Source organism: Vulpes lagopus, chromosome 11, assembly GCF_018345385.1.
Source record: "Vulpes lagopus strain Blue_001 chromosome 11, ASM1834538v1, whole genome shotgun sequence".
Lineage (NCBI taxonomy): Eukaryota > Metazoa > Chordata > Mammalia > Carnivora > Canidae > Vulpes > Vulpes lagopus.
In genome coordinates, this window is record NC_054834.1 from 93131885 (window position 1) to 93150566 (window position 18682).

The window sequence follows — 18682 nt, forward strand, 5'->3', positions numbered from 1 at the left end:
TTATTTTATTTTATTTTATTTTATTTTTTTAAACATTTTATTTATTTGTTCATGAGAAACACACACACACACAGAGACAGAGAGAGGCAGAGACACAGGCAGAGGGAGAAGCAGGCTCCCTGCAGGGAGCCCAACGTGGGACTCAATCCCAGGTCTTCAGGATCACACCCTTGGCCGAAGGCGGCGCTAAACCGCTGAGCCACAGGGGATATATATATATATATATAATATTATATAATATGAATTATATAATTATATATGTGAATATATATATATTCATATTGATGAATAATAGCATCATTAAAAAAGTAACTAGCTATCAAGGCATTAACTGGAATTGCCTTAGGAGAAAAAACAGTTTCCATCCACCTGAGACTGAGGTTGTTTCTAAATCAGAAGAAGTTGAAAACATGCCTTCCCCCCCGCCCCCAGGAAAACTATGAAAGTTGTGAATGGGGTTTTTGAGTCTACAATGAGAAGTAAACTATACTTTATAAGTATATTCTGAACTTGCAGACGTATGCTCAGTAACCGATTGGGGACTCAGCTGTTGCAATAAGACAAAGGGAAGAACAGCTGCATATTCTAGTGACATTACCCTATAATGAAATAGATTTCAGGTACAACAAAACTTCTTAACTTGGGCTAAGTGAGGGAACTCTGAGTTCCAAAAAAGTATGCATTAGACAGCCTTATTTATTATTCTAAATTAATTTAAGTAACTAGAACAATGCTAACAAGCAGATGCTCAAAAGAAACCATTTATTCAATAAATATTTATTTAGTGCCTGCCACATACATCTTGCAAACAATGTATACTACCCTGTTAACAAACCCTTTTTTGTAAAGCAAAATAACCTATTCAAAAATCACAAATTCCAAAATGGAGGGAGGGGTTCTAGATTAATAAGATTTACTGTTTTAAGGACAGTTTCCAGGGTCTTCATGTTTCTTAATACAGGTGGAAGTGGGTTCAGAAGATTCTACAGTCATTCTTCCCACCATAGAATAACTCATATGTTTACTTTACAGAGTTTACAAGTTTAGGGATTTAAAGACCTGTTTCAGTTTGGTTTTAAAAATCACTATACAAATCCCCCAAGCCCCAAACTGTGACGCCACAATTCCCAGTTCGTTTAGCTAGTGGTTATCATTAGACAAGGAAATGTCTATTTTTGTGATTCCAGTGGTTTTCTTCTTGGCAGGCTCTTTTGGCTCTTGGCATCACTCATCTTCTCAGTGTTAAAGTATTTGGCTAGTGTTAAATCCACACAACTGCCCAGTTCAAGACTGTGCATCTGTCTATCCATAACCTTTTTATTCACAAAATTCTATTCTTTATATATTCTTGTTGAAATGCAACCCCAGAAGCTACCCATCCATAGGTTCCTCTATGATACATCGCCGCCATTTTTGTAATGGTAAGTCTGTTTAAGGAGAAAAGAAACATTCGCTAAACTATTGCTATTTACCAGATGCCAAATGTGTTGCTTAACCTACTTTAACTTAAATTAAGATTTCCTTAAATTGGGCTTCTTAAAACATTTTCTTACCCTGCATTACAGATGAGGAAACTAAGACTTCATCAAGGAAAAGCCACTTGTTCAAATGCACCCAGAGAATACAGAACAGAGACCTACTACAGATCCAGGGCTGGCTGGCTCCAAAGATTATGCTTTCCCCAGCATGCTGCATCCACATTGCTGTGTTTGGGACACTTGTACACTTTCTAAGTGAAATAGAGCCATGGAAAGTGAATCAGATAAATTATGTTTTGTGTATGTACTGATGCTTCAGTAGATTAGCAACCAGGCTCCTAATAGTGTCCAATCATTTTCTGGGCCTATGTTCCAAACTGTGGTCTCAATACACCAAATGTGAGTATCATGCCCTTTAGGTATGTCAGGATGAAAATAGCGCAATTGCAAACAGAGTATTATCTGACTCATGATTATACCCTGTGAGATGAAAGTATCATGAATCTACTGATGAATATTTGATAATTATGCTAAGAGACTAACAGAAATGATCTTCTTTATCAGAGAGGGAAAATAGTACTTCTTTTAGCATCATTTGCTTAGCAAATACAACCCTGTGAGAACATTAACCATGAGCAGACTTTGGACTTCACCAACTAGATCCTATGACTCTGGTACTGCAGCCCTCAAGTGAAAAGTCTAATTGCTCAAGCTCAGTTTTTCCTAGGATTCCTGGTTGTGACCAGAACAATCACAGAGACTAGTCTCACTATCAACAACTGGTGGGTGCTCTAGGAGAGCAGGGTTTTTGGCTGAATTATCACTTTTTTTCTGACTTGGCCATTTCATAGACTAACAGAGCTGGAAGGTATCTTAGAAACCATTTTTGTCAATCCTTCCTTTTATAGTTGAGGAACCCAAGGCCAAGAGAAATGGCATGGTGTGATCCTAGGGCATGTAGTACTTACTAACTATCTAGAAGAGCCAGATTCAGGAAAAATAAATAAATAAATAAATAAAGATTTCCTGGTTGGGAATCCAGCACTCTTTACATAGCAGCTCATGTACAGGGTTTGGTAAAGCTGAGTTAGTATATTCTTTTCTGTGTTTTTATAAGAAAGTGGTGATCAGCAAAAAAAACTGGTATCCCAGATTTCTTTCAAAAGCAAAGATCTAGGGTACAGTTGGGTCTTTACAAAATTTAACCCTATCCGCCACACCTTCTACGTCTCATCACTGCTCAATGGGATGCATTTCCAGAGCCTTTTCCTAATAGAATGTCAGCTTTATGAGAGCAGGGAGGGCTTTCTTATTCCTCACACTATCCTCAATCCCAGCAATGATGTCTGACAAATAATAAGTGATTAACAAATATTTGTTGAATTATGAATAGATTTTTATGTCTAATATCTGTCTTTCTCAGAGACTGGAAACTCTATTAGAGAAGGCAGCATGACTGAATGCAATCCCCAGTCCCTAGCACAGTATCTATGGGAGGTAATCAACAAATATCTGTTGAGTGAATAAAAGAACATTTCTTGAATGTTCTTGAATTGAATGTTTGGATTGAACTTAAATAAAACATCCTAAAATATTTAGCGTATTTTAATTAATTTAATTATTACTTTTAATTATTTTAATTATTTAAAAGATTGTCATCATAAAGGATTTCACAAAACCAGAAATTCAATTTACCAGAGTTGAAGGGCCCTGTTTCCAATTTCCAATCTGAACTTAACCTGATTTCCTCACTTACCACAAGGGGGTAGTATGGAAATTAAGCGGTGGCTGAGGCCCTCCCTACTACACATTTGACTTGATTTTGTTTGTAAACTGTAACAGTCTTTCTGTATGAATCATGCCTGTGGGGACATTTCTCTGGTCAGAACCTCTTCCAGAGAGGCCACAAAAGAAAGAGAAGTAGAGGGGAAACTAAAACTCAGGACTCTTAGTAAGCCCTGACAGTGTGGTGTGCTGACAAATCCTTTAGCCTAGGCTTGGGAAAAGCTGGGTTCTAGCACTGACCCTACTGCCTGATGCCTGTTTCACCATGAACAAATTAATAAAGTTATCTAGATTCTAGATTTGCCTCCCTGTTTATCTCATGGGATTTGTGTGTGTAGGTAAATTTCAACTAAAGAACTTGGCAGAACTTTGATAACGAATTTTGCAATGAGAGTCTTACTAGAACCTGGCTCTCCAGTCACACTGGATTTGAATCCCAGATCCATCATTTGCTACCTAAGTTCTGTATAACTTGGTTCGCTTTTTTGTAAAACGGGAACAATAAGAATACCTACCTCAGGTGGTTACTAGGAAAATTTAGTGAACTATTATAAATAAAGTGCTTAGTGTCAATTAATGCTTGTAGTTATTATTTTTTTTATTGTAGCTGTGAAGCCAGATGAAGAATATCAAAACTCCTAGGAAGTGAAAAATTGAAATAAGCTATTATCCTTTATCCATGTCTTATTTTACTTCTCTCTTCCTTTTCCTGTTTCCTCTCCCGCTTTGCTGTTTCAATGGTGCAATCAGCAGAGCAGACAATTCTACAACGTGCACTTGCACCTGCTTATATAAGCCAAACTTCGCACCTCAGCTGTTTCAGCAACATCAAAATGCCCCAAGAGGATCATAGGGGAAGAGAGGAAAAATAAAACAAGACGAAATCAGAAAGGGAGATAAACCATAAGAGACTCTTAATCATAGGAAACAAACTGAGGGTTGCTAGAGGGGAGGGAGGTGGAGGGATAGAGTAACTGGGTGATGGGCATTAAGAAGGGCACGTGACATAATGAACACTGGGTGTTACATAAGACTGGTGAATTACTGACCTCTACCTCTGAAACTAATAATGTGTTATATGTTAATTAATTGAATTTAAATAAAAATTTTTTAAAAGATCAAAACGTCCTAAATTCCTTTTGTATTATTCAACAAACCTGCTTTGCATTATGATTTTGTTTGCATATATGGAAATTGCCCTCTCCTTACACTAAATTTGCAGCCACAGTACAGCTTTTTACAGACACGATGACTAGAGACGCGCCCTGCCAGCCCAACTGAGATCACTCAGCTTCATTTTCTTACCTTCTGTGTAATGGAGATTCTGGGCACTTTGAATCCTTTAAAGATGAGGAAAAGAAAGCTAAATCCATTAAAATACAGAGCCAACCTATAAAAAATGACAATATCCACTGATAGAAAAACAAAAAAAGTATGAGAAGAATAAAGCTAATCCAGTTGTTTGCTTACCCCAAGAATCTGGCTGAATAAAAAGGCATAAAGCGGTGTGACCGACCCATTGACAGCAGCACCCACAGCCCCAAACAGCATGTAGGGCCACTCTGGAGCATTGAATTTCAGAATCCTCCTAACGGGGGCAGGTTCAATTTCTTCTTCCACAGGAATGTCCTTGTCCTTGAGGAGAGAAGGGTAATACTAGTCATCCTGGGGTATACTCAGACATTTTTGCACATGTTCTTTAATGATACAGCAGATTCTTTGGTATTCACAGATCCAAAAATCATGGTTTGACTGGTTATAAGTGACCTCAAAGGTCTCTGAGATGTAGTGATAATTGTTTTGTAAGAAATGGATTTGAATTGTTTGAGACCATGCTGTGACTTGGAAGGGACACACAAGATGAGCACTCATCTAAAGGTGAGCATTTGGTTTTCATTTCACAATTAGATATATGTTAACTCTGAGGGCGTAATAAATATGTTGGATCTCTGAAAAAAGTAACCCCTCCAATTTAAAAAAGTTTTTTGTGCTATGGTAGTATTCACATATTTGAGGACTTGTAACACTTTCAAGGTATATCCTTCATAAATGGCAAAGTTCTATAGTCTAGTAATTGACTGAAGCTCTGAGGCAGGCCAGTGTATCTGAAACAAGGCACAGTAATCATCAAAATGTAGTAAATGGTGTCAACAGTTATCATTTACATGCTTTCTATAAAATTTTCCTTAATTAGTGCCCAGAAGTAAATAGTAATCCATTTGGGGCTTCTAAGCTCTACATATTCTTTGCAAGAAGTGAAAACTATTTTGATATTTCCCTATTTTCATCTCTTTAGTTGTCATTGAAGTGTCTGAACTAACAAATTATTATCCTCTTGAAGGAAAATATTGTACTCAGAATCCTATCATGTTCACTATCACTTTTCCTCACTACAGATATTATTTGGTGCTTGATCTTTAAAACTGATGGTTCAATCGTTTGTTAAATTTTTACTGACTTCACTTAAGAAAGGATTTTAGGTGGCTTATATAGATTTTTGCATTTTTTTACTTTTTCTATTAAAATATACTAAGAGTATTATAACAAATTAACTACAAATCTATTTAATTAGTGCTCTCTTGCATGAATGCATAGCAATTTAACCTTTAGGTAGTAGAATGTCAGGAACAGACAACAGCAAGAAAATTCAAATAATTTCTCTTTGCTTCCAAAGTCAAAGACCACATTACTAATTCAGTTTAAAGAAAGTCTTGTGTCATGTTATGTCATTATCATTGCAAGCCAAATAGGGTGGAGGAAGGCAGTTTGGCTGGTGTTGGATTTCTTATTGCCTCCATTTCAAATTCTCTCTTGGCCTGCCCTCAACATTTACACTTGTCACTATACATTCATGCAGCAAATCCTTCTGTTCAATAATTTCGCCTCTGACAACTTACTAACTCTGTGAAATCAATTCCAGGAAGGAAGCGGGGTGCCTAGGCAAGCATGAGTAGAACAAGCATAGAAAGAACAGGGTTCTTGGGTGAGCCCAATGTAGCCACCTATGGAATACATTGCCAACCAGTTTAGCTCTCTGGGGCTCAGTTACCTCATCCTCCAAATGAGATAGTTGGACTAAGTTGGGGAAGACAACTCTCTGTGGGTCTCTTGTGTTTCTGTACATCTTATGCAGTGGCATTGACTGCATTTATTCAGACTATTTTTTCTTTTCTTTTTCTTTTTTTTTTTCAAATTTTTCTTTATTTATGATAGTCACACAGAGAGAGAGGGAGAGAGGCAGAGACACAGGCAGAGGGAGAAGCAGGCTCCATGCACCGGGAACCCGACGTGGGATTCGATCCCGGGTCTCCAGGATCGCGCCCTGGGCCAAAGGCAGGCGCCAAACCGCTGCGCCACCCAGGGATCCCCAGACTATTTTTTCAAGGATGTTTGCATAGCAAATAGCTCTGGAGAAGAGAGATGAGATCTTCATCCCAAGAAAAGACCAGATGTGTTTACTGCCAATTAAAAAAGACTCAAGCTCCCCCATATCAGAATTCCTCTCCTGTAACACATCCCCTTCATTTGCTGGTATCATCTAGCCCTCTTTAAATATGGGGTTTGGGCTGGGAACCAGTGCAAATGATATACTCTGGTTACTACACTGGCCAAGAGTTATAAAATTACATGGGGCTGGATCCCAGGACCCGGAGTTCATGACCAGAGCCGAAGGCAGATGCTTACCCAATAGAGCCTGTCAGGCACCCCTCCTCCTCAGGTAATTCTAGTAATAAAGCCCAGTCTGTGTTCCCAAGAGTATGTAATCTCCAAGACTCTTTCTGGAGCTGAAATTCATAATCATGAATCCATGGTTATGAATTTGGAAAATGTCAGCTGTGCTGTACCATCCAGACACAGTAAACTCCAACATTTCCCAGAACCACTGCTCCACGAAACAGCCCACTCACAACCTTGACATGACAGAAATTTCCCTGGCCTTCTGATTCTTGAAGGTTTCCCTAGCCCTAAATAACAATACCTGAGACATTTAAAAATAATATGAAGTGATTTTTTTCCCTAGTAATTATCATTCCAAGATAAACTAATAAGAGGCAAATGTAATTGATATGAATAATTTTCTCTTGTCCCCTTTCACTAGATGTTTGACTTTAAGGGAAACTGTCCCCTGACCCCCACATAGGTGCACCATCAAGCCTGAATGATGCAAAAACTAGAAAATCTGTCCCTGAGTAATTGACTTCTGATTGACTTATATGATATAGTTTTAAAAAATTGTAGGAGAATTTTTTTAAAAAAGAAGAAGAGTAGAAGAAGAAAACAAACTATAAAGCCATAATGTATAGAAGATTTTTTCCTTTGATTTTTGCAAAGCTGAAGACAGATTTAGTCATCTAAAAAAGGCTAAAGATGATTTATTCATCTTCCCTGTATTTGTGGCAAACCAGTAACTCACAGAGAGAGGAGAAATTATAAAAGTTGATGTGTTCCCTTACTGTAGAGTTCCTGCCTTTATTGTAGCAATGTCAAGTGGCACCTTGCACATGTGCACAAGTAAGGAAGTATCCTGCTAGGAACCCTAGTGCAGGGAGGGGACAGTGGTTCTTGTTCATCTTTGCATCCATAACACAATACCTGGCACACAATAGATGTACAATCAATATTTATTGGATGAAAGAATAAGTGAAACTTTTATGCCCATGGTGCATACATGCAACAAAACATTTATTTTAAAAAAAATACTGAGTTCTCTACTATGAATGTGGTTCAGTGGTAGACACTGGGCTTTCCTCAGTTTCCTTCATAGAACTTCCTACTTAAATCTTTGTCCTGCTTTCTATACTTTGTTGCACTGGTTTCTGCATGCTAATCCATAAGCGTCTCCTGCCTCGATAATGACTTTAAGATTTGATGATAATAAATGGTAACTATGACAAAGGGGCAGATGTTCTCCAAATGGTCATATACTGAAAGTCATTTGTAAGGATCCTGTTTCTGTCCTCATAAGCAATGCTCAAACCCTATCTTCTAAGTCAGCTGTGATGAAATGATGGGTTTCAAACCTTTGACCTTGACTTGAATTCCTATAGATTCTACTTTGTTAGTTTCCCTGAGAGAGAGGTCTTGATACCAGAGACTACTGACAGGTTTCCCCTCATCTTCCACTGAATTTTATCAGCATTATAACTAAGATCTGACTCCACTTCTGGAAGCCCAAAGCACAGCCTGGGGAGTGGGAAGAAAGAAACTGGAGTCTTAGTTCTATTCCCAGATAACTAGGAGACCTGGGATTCCAGTAACCCCACTTAGCATATGGAAGGACAAGCTTCTCATGCAACCATCTCTTCTATATGCTCAGTCAAAACTCTGAGAGACCACAAGGTGGAGATAATTCCTTTACATAAGTAGACCTTTTGCATTGCAGTAGAAGAACACTTCCCAAATAACAGATTGAGGTTAGAACTCCTCCATAGAATGAGAAAAAGAAAGGATTTTGCCAGTGTTTAGGCTTGTGGAATTCAGTTAACTTTTAAAATGCTTTAAAATCTACTTGGGATTATATATTTAAAGTGCTTTAAAATATTATTTGGGATTAGAAATTTCATAAATTAAATGGTATCGACCCTAATTCCACTGTTTTTTTGTTTTGTTTTGTTTTGTTTTGTTTTTTTAAGAAAATGAGTTGGGGCACGTGGGTGGCTCAGTCATTTGAGCATTCAACTCTTGATTTGGCTCAGGTCATGATCTCAGGGTCCTAGGATAAAGCCCGACATTGGGCTCTGTGCTCAGCACGGAGTCTGCTTGAGGATTCTCTCTCCTTCTCCCTCTGCCCCTTCCCCCTCCTCAAATAAATAAATAAAATCTTAAAAAAATTTTTAAATAAAAAGTTATTAATTTAAATCTTAAAAACTCTAATATCAGAGCACCTGTGTTGCTCAGTCAGTTAACAAGCTGCCTTTGGCTCATGTCATGATCCTGGGGCCCTGGGATCAAGCCCCATGTCAGGCTCCCTGCTCAACAGGGAGCCTACTTCTCCCTCTCCCTCTGCTCCCCCTGCTTGTGCTTGCTCACACTCTCTCCCTCTGTCAAATAAAATCTTTTTAAAAGTAAATAAAAATTTAAAACTCTCATATTGTTACCATACAAATGAGCAGCATTAATATAAGCATAAGGTCTTATTTTCTTGGAGCTTGAGCAAGATCACACTGGATTCCCTGTTATTTTTTCCCTCTCTTCCTTTTTCTCTCTTAACTGGAGAGAGAATATAAAATGGTATCTTTTAAACATTATACTGGTTTACATTCAATCGGGTTTAATTACTCCATTCTAATTTACAAGACTTTAGATAAGTAGACTATCATATGAAGCATTTTTATTTCTCTAAAACTACTCTTTATGTTTGATTTAGTTTTCATCTTAAATGGTTCCCTTCTGAGTTTCCTCAGCATTATGAGAACCCTGTGGGAATCTGATTTCCAGATCTCCAGGAATCTGATCTCTGCTGCTGTGCTGGGCTACCTGCCAGTTTCAACAGCAACAGCAGAATCAGATTTTCTTTTCCTTCCTTCCTTCCTTCCTTCCTTCCTTCCTTCCTTCCTTCCTTCCTTCCTTTCTTTCTTCTTTCTTTCTTTCTTTCTTTCTTTCTTTCTTTCTTTCTTTCTTTCTTTCTTTCTTTCTTCTTTTTCTTTCTTTCTCCCTTGCTTTTGTTGCCAAAACTAGAAAAAAAACATAAAAAAGGCAAAAGTCAAATATGATTGGCACTGTTACATTTGAAATTTCAATGTGGTTCTTTGCCCCTTGGAGCTTTACCAGACTCCTTATAGGAGGCATCTTGTCATTATTAGTGGCAGCACCGTGTACGTAAATTAAGTATCTATCTCTAGGTCTAGAAGAAGAGTTGAATCCTTAATGGCAAGATGCAGTAAGCAATCATGCTTGCTAAATATGTTTCCTCTCTCTGTGATTCATCCTGCTGCTCCTGAGAAAAAAGTGTTTCTCTGTGAAATTTATTTAAACCAACTCTATTGAATATGGAGACATTTATTCATTCCTAATGTACTAGAACCAAGAGAGAGCCTTAATAATCCTTCTGTCATAGTCGCAAGATCATAAGGAGGATGTACTTTATTCCACATTTGTCACTGTGAACAAAGGTTTATAATTACTTCCAAAAGGATTCTCATTAAAAAAATTTTAAGGACAGTTTAAAATGTCATCATGTCTAATGGATGTGCTCATAATTGAGATATCCTCTGACTGAGTTGCTTTGATAAATCTTGTGATTTGGGCTTTATCTAATTGTGGAAATTCAATTTATCATCCTCTTTTAAAATCTCCCAATATCCTAATAGGTATAGAGCATTTACTTAAGTGCCCGAGGTGATACAAACATAAATAATATATAGTCACTAACTTTAAGAAGCTTATTATTTAGTAAGAGAATAAGACAACACGACTCCAAATGAGACTCAATAAGAAAGCTGTCATGAAAAGGTTCAAATGAAGAGTAGTGGGAGACTAAAAGTGACACTCTTGGGCTGAAGAATGAAGTGCAGACTTTAAGAAAGGCTTTGAGGAGGGGCATCTTAGGGGAAGTAGGGTGTCCACAACAGCTTTGAGGACCTGCATCCTTAGGAAGAAGAAATATTGCTGTATCTGTTGATTCCTCTCCTATCACTTTCGTTTCTGTGGTTTTTGAATTATATTAACATGAATAGTGTTATTTTAGATGTATCTTTAAAAAAATTATGGTAAAACCATGTGAAGTAAACAACTGTCCATAAAACCTAATTAGTTTCTATCCTTTCAAAAATTGTGATAACTTGCATAAGAGCTAACTTTTCCAGGTACCTTTGTTGAATAAACACTTGCCAAGGTTATTATAATTTAAGGAGGAGATTTAAAAATTTGAGAGAAATTGTTTTCAAGAAATTGTTTTCTTAAAAGCTTTTAAAATTATACACACATGATCAAATAACCTAAGTACATATTATTTGCCTGTGTCTGTTCAGTGGTTCACCTAAAAACTACTGATTAACCATTATAGTCCAGTTTCAGTTACGAGATGTTCTTAACGTTATTAACTAATCTGCATTTCTTTTAAGATATTTTGTAGAATTTAGAGTTTTCATCAGATCCTCATGGGTTCTCCCATTTAATCTGACTTAATTAACATTACTGGATGCCTTGCAGACTCATTTTCTCAGGTTTAAAGGTCATACAGTAGTCCCCAGGAAAGACTGCCTCCAATCCCCAAGAGCGACTGGTGCCTGACCTTTCTGTCTTCTTCATAAGTAGACTTATGATCTACAACAGCTAGTGGAGGTTCATGTGCCAGGTAAGAAAGCTGAGACTTGGAGCGTTGTCGGAGTGAAGCTCTGCAAATAAACAGAAAGAATGAAAGAGACTGTAGATTATGGGCAGGTTGGAACAGGACTTAACTGGTGTTTCAGCTAACGTCACAAGTGTCCAATAAACAGAAATGGTTGATAGGTCACATAGTAACCAAGTAAGGGAGCTTCCTGGTTAGGTTCCACAGAACTATTCTTGTGGCATTGCTAATTAAATTGGATACTCTGGGCCCCAAGCTAGCCCTCTGATTCAGAATGTGCTCAAGGAGGGAGGGAGAGAAGGAGAAGAAAGCTGTCCTACCAGTCTACAAAAAAAAAAAAAAAAAGTCCAAAATTCAAATCCATTCCATATCCATATGGTATATTAATTGCTATCATAGCAATGGCCCACTGCCTTTACCTCCCTTTTGGTTATAGGTTGTAATCTTGATACCTGTTTCTCTCTCTAGTTACACCTGATGTTTACTGTAGTGTAAGGTCACCTGGATATAAATAAGCTAGTAGGAAGAAAATAGGGTCCCTGGTGAGATTTTCTTTAGGCTATGTACTGCCCTTAAAATTTACATAGTTAACAAATACCTTATTGAAATAAAATTTATGTGATGTGTTCATTCATTTATTCATTTAACAGAGGCTTGTTGGGCATGTACGACATGCAGACCAATGCCTGGTGCTGTGGGATTACAGAGACTGGTCAATCAGCCTCCTCCCTCAAGGAGTTTCAAATCTCACAGAAGAGTAAAACATGTACCCCACTCTGATGGAAGAAAGAATGCAGTAATTGCTGTAAAGCAGGTTTGAATAGAAAGTATGAAAATTTAAAGGAAAAATAAATATATGGCAGGTGTTTCCATGAAAGCTGTCTTGGAAGAGGTGGCTACAGTAGGACTTGGGTTTTTGCAAGAAAAGCATTTCTGATGGAGAGAACAGTATAGATAGAAGCATGGAGACAGGAGAGAACATGGTTCCTTAGTCCATATACTTAGTACAGCGCAGATAGAAGAGATTGGTTCAGGTGGTTTTGGTTTCTTTCCTGAGATTTCTGAGGAGACTCCTACTCGCCTCTAGGTTAAACATCAAAGGAGGCAGCATTATTATGTCAAGACCCTTAATGAATAATGTCAAGATCTTTAAGGAAAGAAGCCTGAAAAATGAAGCAAAATGAAGGGGGAAAAAAGCAGAGCTGAGAAAGAAAGAGAAACTGCATGTATGTTAGACACCTGGTTGAAGCTCCAGCCTTGCCTGAAGCCAAGCCATCCTTGGACAACTTGGTTAGGTAAGCTGATTCTCTCCCTTTAAAAGTGAAAGCCGGTTAAGTTTTTGGTCATCTGTAAGTGGAATCTCTCTCTCTCTCTTTTTTTTAAAGATTTTATTTATTTATTCATGAGAGACACATAGAGAGAGAGAGGCAGAGACACAGGCAGAGGGAGAAGCTGGCTCCCTGCATGGAGCCTGACATGGGACTCGATCTCCAGGATCACACCCTGGGCTGCAGGCGGCGCCAAACCGCTGTGCCACCAGGGCTGCCCTGCAAATGGAGTCTTAAGGGATAGGTGCAATGCTGAAGACTTGAGAGGAGGGTGTGTACATTATCAAAGCACCTAATCTAAAGTAAGAAAGTGGAAAGAGAGACCCATCCATGATCTCTCTCCCTCATTTGTATCCAGGTGAAGGTGGATGAAGACAACATCAGGTGGTGCTTGCCTATTATACACGCTCATCTGGCCTTCTTGAGAAGGCACTAACACACCACCTTCATCACTCTGTTCCCAGGTCCTGTTAGTGGCACTGCCACCCTCTTAGTCACCTAGGTTCAACAGGGGCATGTATCTCAAGTCTAACCTCTTCCTGCCCTTGCACATTCACACTCTTGCCAAATCTCATTATGGTCAGACCTGAAACCACTCCTCACCCTGCCTCCCTCCTACCAAACTGCTCTCTGGAACACCCCAACTCCCTCCTACCTGGTCTGAGACTCTTCAGTAATAGAGTCACTTCTTTGGGTTACTTAACTGGTCAAGCAGTCTTCTTCAAAATGCATGAGGAACAGGCATGTGTCAACTGGACAGAGTGGAGTGCATGGTAGGGCTGAGATGCAAGGTCATGGGCCTACAGAGAAGCCCAGAGCACTGGAAACCATGGTAGAGTATGCGGAAAAGGAAATATGGTTGACATCCTCCCAGTTTTGAGCATGGCAAAACATATATCCTGTTCCTTCTGATTTCTACTAGCTTAATCTTATATTTCTTAAGTCTCTCTCTCATTCCCTATTTCGCAGGCCACTCCACCTGTCTAGCATAGGCTGTCCCACCGAAATCATGGGCCTACCTGCCGGCTCCCTCTGGTCCACCCTAAACACCAGGGTTAAAGTTCTACTGCAGGCCTTTTTAGAAACTGAAAAAGTTGGCCAGTCCCTTTCTCAGAAGCTGCCTACCACTTATTGCCACAAATAAAAACAGCTAATTTGGGGGCTAAATATCTCTCCCACTTTGTCTCTCTCTCTTTCTAAACATTATTATTCAGGAAATTAGTTACTCTTATCCATTAAATTGTTCTCGAATCTAAAATATATTACTAAAGAAAAACTGAGCTGTCAGAAAGACCAAAGCCAAGGAAATAAGATACAAATTAACATTTCATGTAGTCATCTTTTAACAAAAAAAAAATCTGTCAGCATACACAATGAGATATTTTTAACAGACTTTCTTACTCAAACTTAAAAATCTTTCTCTGCAGGAGGTTAATAGCTACTTTCTGGGTGTAGATTGTATGTCTGGATTTCTCAACCTACTCACCAAAATGTAGAATTTTTGAGAACTAATAGCCAAATAGGAAGTGTTTATATTAAAAATGGTTATTTGGTCCTAACAATAAACTGGAAGTAAACTACTTAGAACAAGTAGAATTGTGTTCAATTGAAAAGTTAAGAAAATATTTATTCTCTTGTTGACATGACCATGAAATGCATCATTTCTTCTTTCCATATGTGATTCTTTGAATATTAAAAATAAATCTGTGTTTGAATTACTTGGAGTTGTTACCTACATGTTTTATTTTAGGCCTCTTTAAACCAGTTTTCAAAAGCAAGTCTTATAACTGAGCCTTTGCTAAGAGTACAGCCTTGAATTAAATATCCTAGAAATGGTAAAGGCAACAGTAAGGAAATCTGCTGTCACCCATTGTTTATGAACAGCCTCCTAACTTAGGGGGAAAAATCTTTCATGAATAAAAACAAAGATTTTGGGCAGAATTCTTCTTAATATGTGACTTTTAACATTAAAAGAACTACTTTACTGAAACTTCTAAGTCAAGACAAAAGACTAAAACAGTCTTGCTAATAACATATTCCAAAAATATGTTTGAAAATCGATACCCCTATATTCATCCAATATTCATTCATTCATTATTTATTAAAAATAAATAAATAGCTGGGGTTTAAGGAAATTCTTTTCAAATGCTAAAAAAATACATTTTTTATTTTATCTAGTTAAGAAATGATTTGAATTCCGTTGGGTCACTCTGGAAGCAGGAATATTTGTAATTCAATTGTAGCTCAGTAGGTGAAAGAATGTACTTAAAGTCATGAACTTGACCTCCATGTACAACAGTGCTTTATACATGGTTAGATGTAGTGGACAAGACCAAACAGATTTTTTTAAATACCCTTTCTCAGTTCAATGGACAACATTTTGATTGTAAAGCACCTCTATCATGACCCTAACCACAGTAAGATAAGAAGTCAAAGTTAAACCAAAAAATCCCCATGAATTGGAGACAGAAATGTCAACCTAGCAACCAAGGACTCATTTGCATGTTCATATGACATGACTACGCTCAAGGCTCCGCTGACTGAGATATTGTCTGAGGATCATAGGTGCAGAGGGCTCCTAAGAATATTTAAAAACCTTAAAATCTGTCCCATGGCTTCAGCTTACCTTAAACTAGACTGGTAGCTCCCTCTGCAAAAGGTCTGTTCGTTGTCAAGTGAGACCCCATCAGTTTCTTCTTCTCCTATTTAATACGACATCAACAATTCCTTAGTGTATACAATAAGGAGAACCATGTCAAAGTAAAACTACTTACTGTGCTTGCCTGGCCTATCATTACTATATCTGGTGCTAAAACATTTTATTAACTTCATTGTGACAAGTAAAACTTAGCACCTATCCAACACCTTCTAACAAAAAATTTTTAAAATACTCAGTAGAAAGTGCCTGGCTGGCTCATTCCAAAGAACACGCAACTCTTGGTCTCAGGGTCATGAGTTCCAGTCCTACACTGAGCAGAGAGATTACTTAAACAAATAAACAAACTTAAAAATACTCAGTAGGATTGACTCTCTTGAACTGTGTGATACCCTAGGTGTTATCTCCTACAAATAGATATCTGATAGCATGAATCATAAAAAACTCAAGAGAAGCCCACTGGAGACCATTTCTATGGTAGATTCACCAAATTAAAAAAAAAAAAACTTTTCAGAATAAATCACATGTATTAAATATATGCAGTAGTTTTACCCAGTGGAGTTTAGAAATCGAGATATGATATGGTAGAGAAAGCTTGGAGTGGTTGATTAATGTAGGTTGGGATAAGTTACTAAATCTGAAAATTCAGACTTAAAAAAAAAAGGAAGCACTAGGGACTGAAGTACCTCTGCTTTAATGAAAATAAGCATCATGGTTTTTAGTCATTGATTAATTTACTCGGTCAGTAAGAACACAGGTCCCACCGTGTGCAAGACACTCTAGGAAGGCTCTCCTACTTGCAAAGTAGGGGGCAGGGAATTAGGGAGGTGAAATTAAAATTGTCTTCCACACAAAACCTGGGTTTTAGCTCTTTGACTTGATCAAGTAATGGAACCTCATGAGCTTCTGTTCTTTCTATATGATGCCTTCAAGGATTTTTGGGAGAACAAATAAGACAGTGTATATTAAAATGCATAGAAATCCATGAAACTATTAGAGTTAACAAACATAATGCTTTATAGAGTGTACAAATGTAAAGGGAAAGACACTTGCCCCTTATGCCTTCTGCATTAGCAGTTGGCTCGCCTTGACTCTGCAAAGTCACCAGAGTGAAGTAAACTCCTTTCCTTTCCAACAGTTCCTCATGGCTGCCTCTTTCCACTGCTGTGCCGTGTTCAAAACCAATAATGACATCTGCAGCTCTGACTGTGGACAGGCGATGAGCAACCGAAATGATCGTATGTCCCTGCTGAATCTGCAAGAATGTACAGTGCACCGTTAGCCAAACAGTAAGACAGAGCTGACGTTGACCTTTGGATGGTCTCAGAATCCATAAGTGAGTCAGAGCCTTGGTCCTTGGAAAAACCCTCAAATGCACTCTGCAGACATTAGCAAAGACCAGCACACTTTATCAAGGCCACAAACACCCCATACATTGGTCCAGTTGCTAGCTATCAATCAATAGCTAAAAACAAAATGGGAATTTTTGAAATCACATATTATAAGTTTAACAAGATTTAATAAGATTAAAAATTTTGCATTTGTAGCTTTTGGAAACAAACCTTACTGACTTCTTTTTTTTTTTTTTTTTTTTTTTACCTTACTGACTTCTATTCGACTGTGAAGAACATTCTAGTCAGTCAGGATTTTCTAAACAGTCACATTGGATATGCTGACCCGCACAGTCCTTCTCTCTCCCTCCCTCCCTCTCTCCATCCCTCCCTTTTCCCTCACCCTCCTCTGTCAGTGAGCTGCCTTTCCTACAACACATCTCCACATGGTCTTGTAAAACAAACTCAGCTTTTCAACAAACCTTATTCAGCGCCTCTTGTACCATGGCTTCACTCTCATTGTCCAGTGCTGAGGTGGCCATGTCCAAAAGCAGGATCTTGGGGTTTCGGACAAGGGCTCTGGCAATGGCTACTCTTTGTTTCTGGCCACCACTCATCTGGCCTCCTCCTTCTCCAACAAGAGTGTCAAATTGCTAGGAAGAAGGTGACACTGGTAATGATGAGGAACAACTTGGTGGCTCCTGGCAGTAATCATTACAAGATCCTTTCTAGTTTCCTTCTCAAGTATGAATTTTTTACAGGCCCAACTTTCACTGAAAGAAATACCCTTTCCTGAAACATGTTACTGTCTGATCAATATTTGTGTGTAAGATAATCACTTTATTCTTGGGGCACCTGGTGGCTCCGTCTGTTAAGCGTTTGCCTTCAGCTCAGGTCATGATCTCAGGGTCCTAAGATGGAACCCCATGTCAAGCTCCCTGCTTAGGAGAGGATCTGCTTGTCCCTCTCCCTCTGCTGCTCCCCCACCTTATGCGTTCTCTCTCTCTCTGCCAAATAAATAAAATCTTAAAAAAAAAAAAAAAGAAACTGATTTATTCTTTCATTCCCAGATTCACTGGGCTGTATGTCTCTCCCCAGCTCAACTTCAAATAAATGTTTACACCAAGGTAGAGGCACCAGAGTGGTTCAGTTGGTTGAGCATCCGACTCTTGATCTCCGCTCAGATCTTAATCTCAGGGTCCTGAATTCAAGGTCTGTGATGGGCACCACACTGGGTGTGGAGCCTACTTTTAAAAAAAAAGTTTCCACCAAACTAAAAGTTTATCAGGGCCCTGAAAACCCATTTTAAAGGGTTAAGGCACTTATCAAATCTTCCCTCTTTTCTCTAGGTAAGCAACACAGAAAAACACAACACTTAAGCTGTCTCTATTTTGCAAATGAAAGATCAAACTAGCTGAACAATCCTTACCATTGACAGCAAATAGTTACTGAGCATCTTTCATGTCTAGCATTATATTGGAATCTCACAATGGTGTCAAGCTCTTGTCTTGTTTATTATTAGCCAACATGAGTTGAGCATTTACCATGTATAAAGTAGGAAGTTGAGCTCTTTACACATACTACCTCATTAGTCCTCACAGATGCCCCATGAGGTAGGTGCTGCTGTTCTCCTAAATCAATGACTAAGGAAATGCTGGGATATAAAGGACTAAAGTGACTTGCCCTAGTTTCTAGAGCTTGCAAATGGAGAAACTGGGATTTGGGTGGAGGCAGTCTGATTTCAAAGCTTTATACTCTTTATCATTAGACTATATTGTGCTCACAACAGTGATCCTACTCACACAGGTAATCTA

The 18682-nt window shown here is 38.3% G+C and overlaps 1 protein-coding gene across 3 annotated transcripts in view; it reads right to left on the minus strand.

Annotated features, from left to right (window-relative positions):
• ABCB11 (ATP binding cassette subfamily B member 11) overlaps window positions 1-18682 on the minus strand; it is a 91430-nt gene that overhangs the window by 21769 nt on the left and 50979 nt on the right. For all 3 annotated transcript variants that reach the window (XM_041722109.1, XM_041722110.1, XM_041722111.1), the window contains 5 exons: window positions 17351-17521; window positions 16591-16792; window positions 15508-15583; window positions 11497-11599; window positions 4734-4898 (listed from right to left, as the gene is read on the minus strand). In XM_041722109.1, the coding sequence (XP_041578043.1) occupies window positions 4734-4898; window positions 11497-11599; window positions 15508-15583; window positions 16591-16792; window positions 17351-17521 (717 nt within the window). The remainder of the gene's footprint in view (window positions 1-4733; window positions 4899-11496; window positions 11600-15507; window positions 15584-16590; window positions 16793-17350; window positions 17522-18682) is intronic.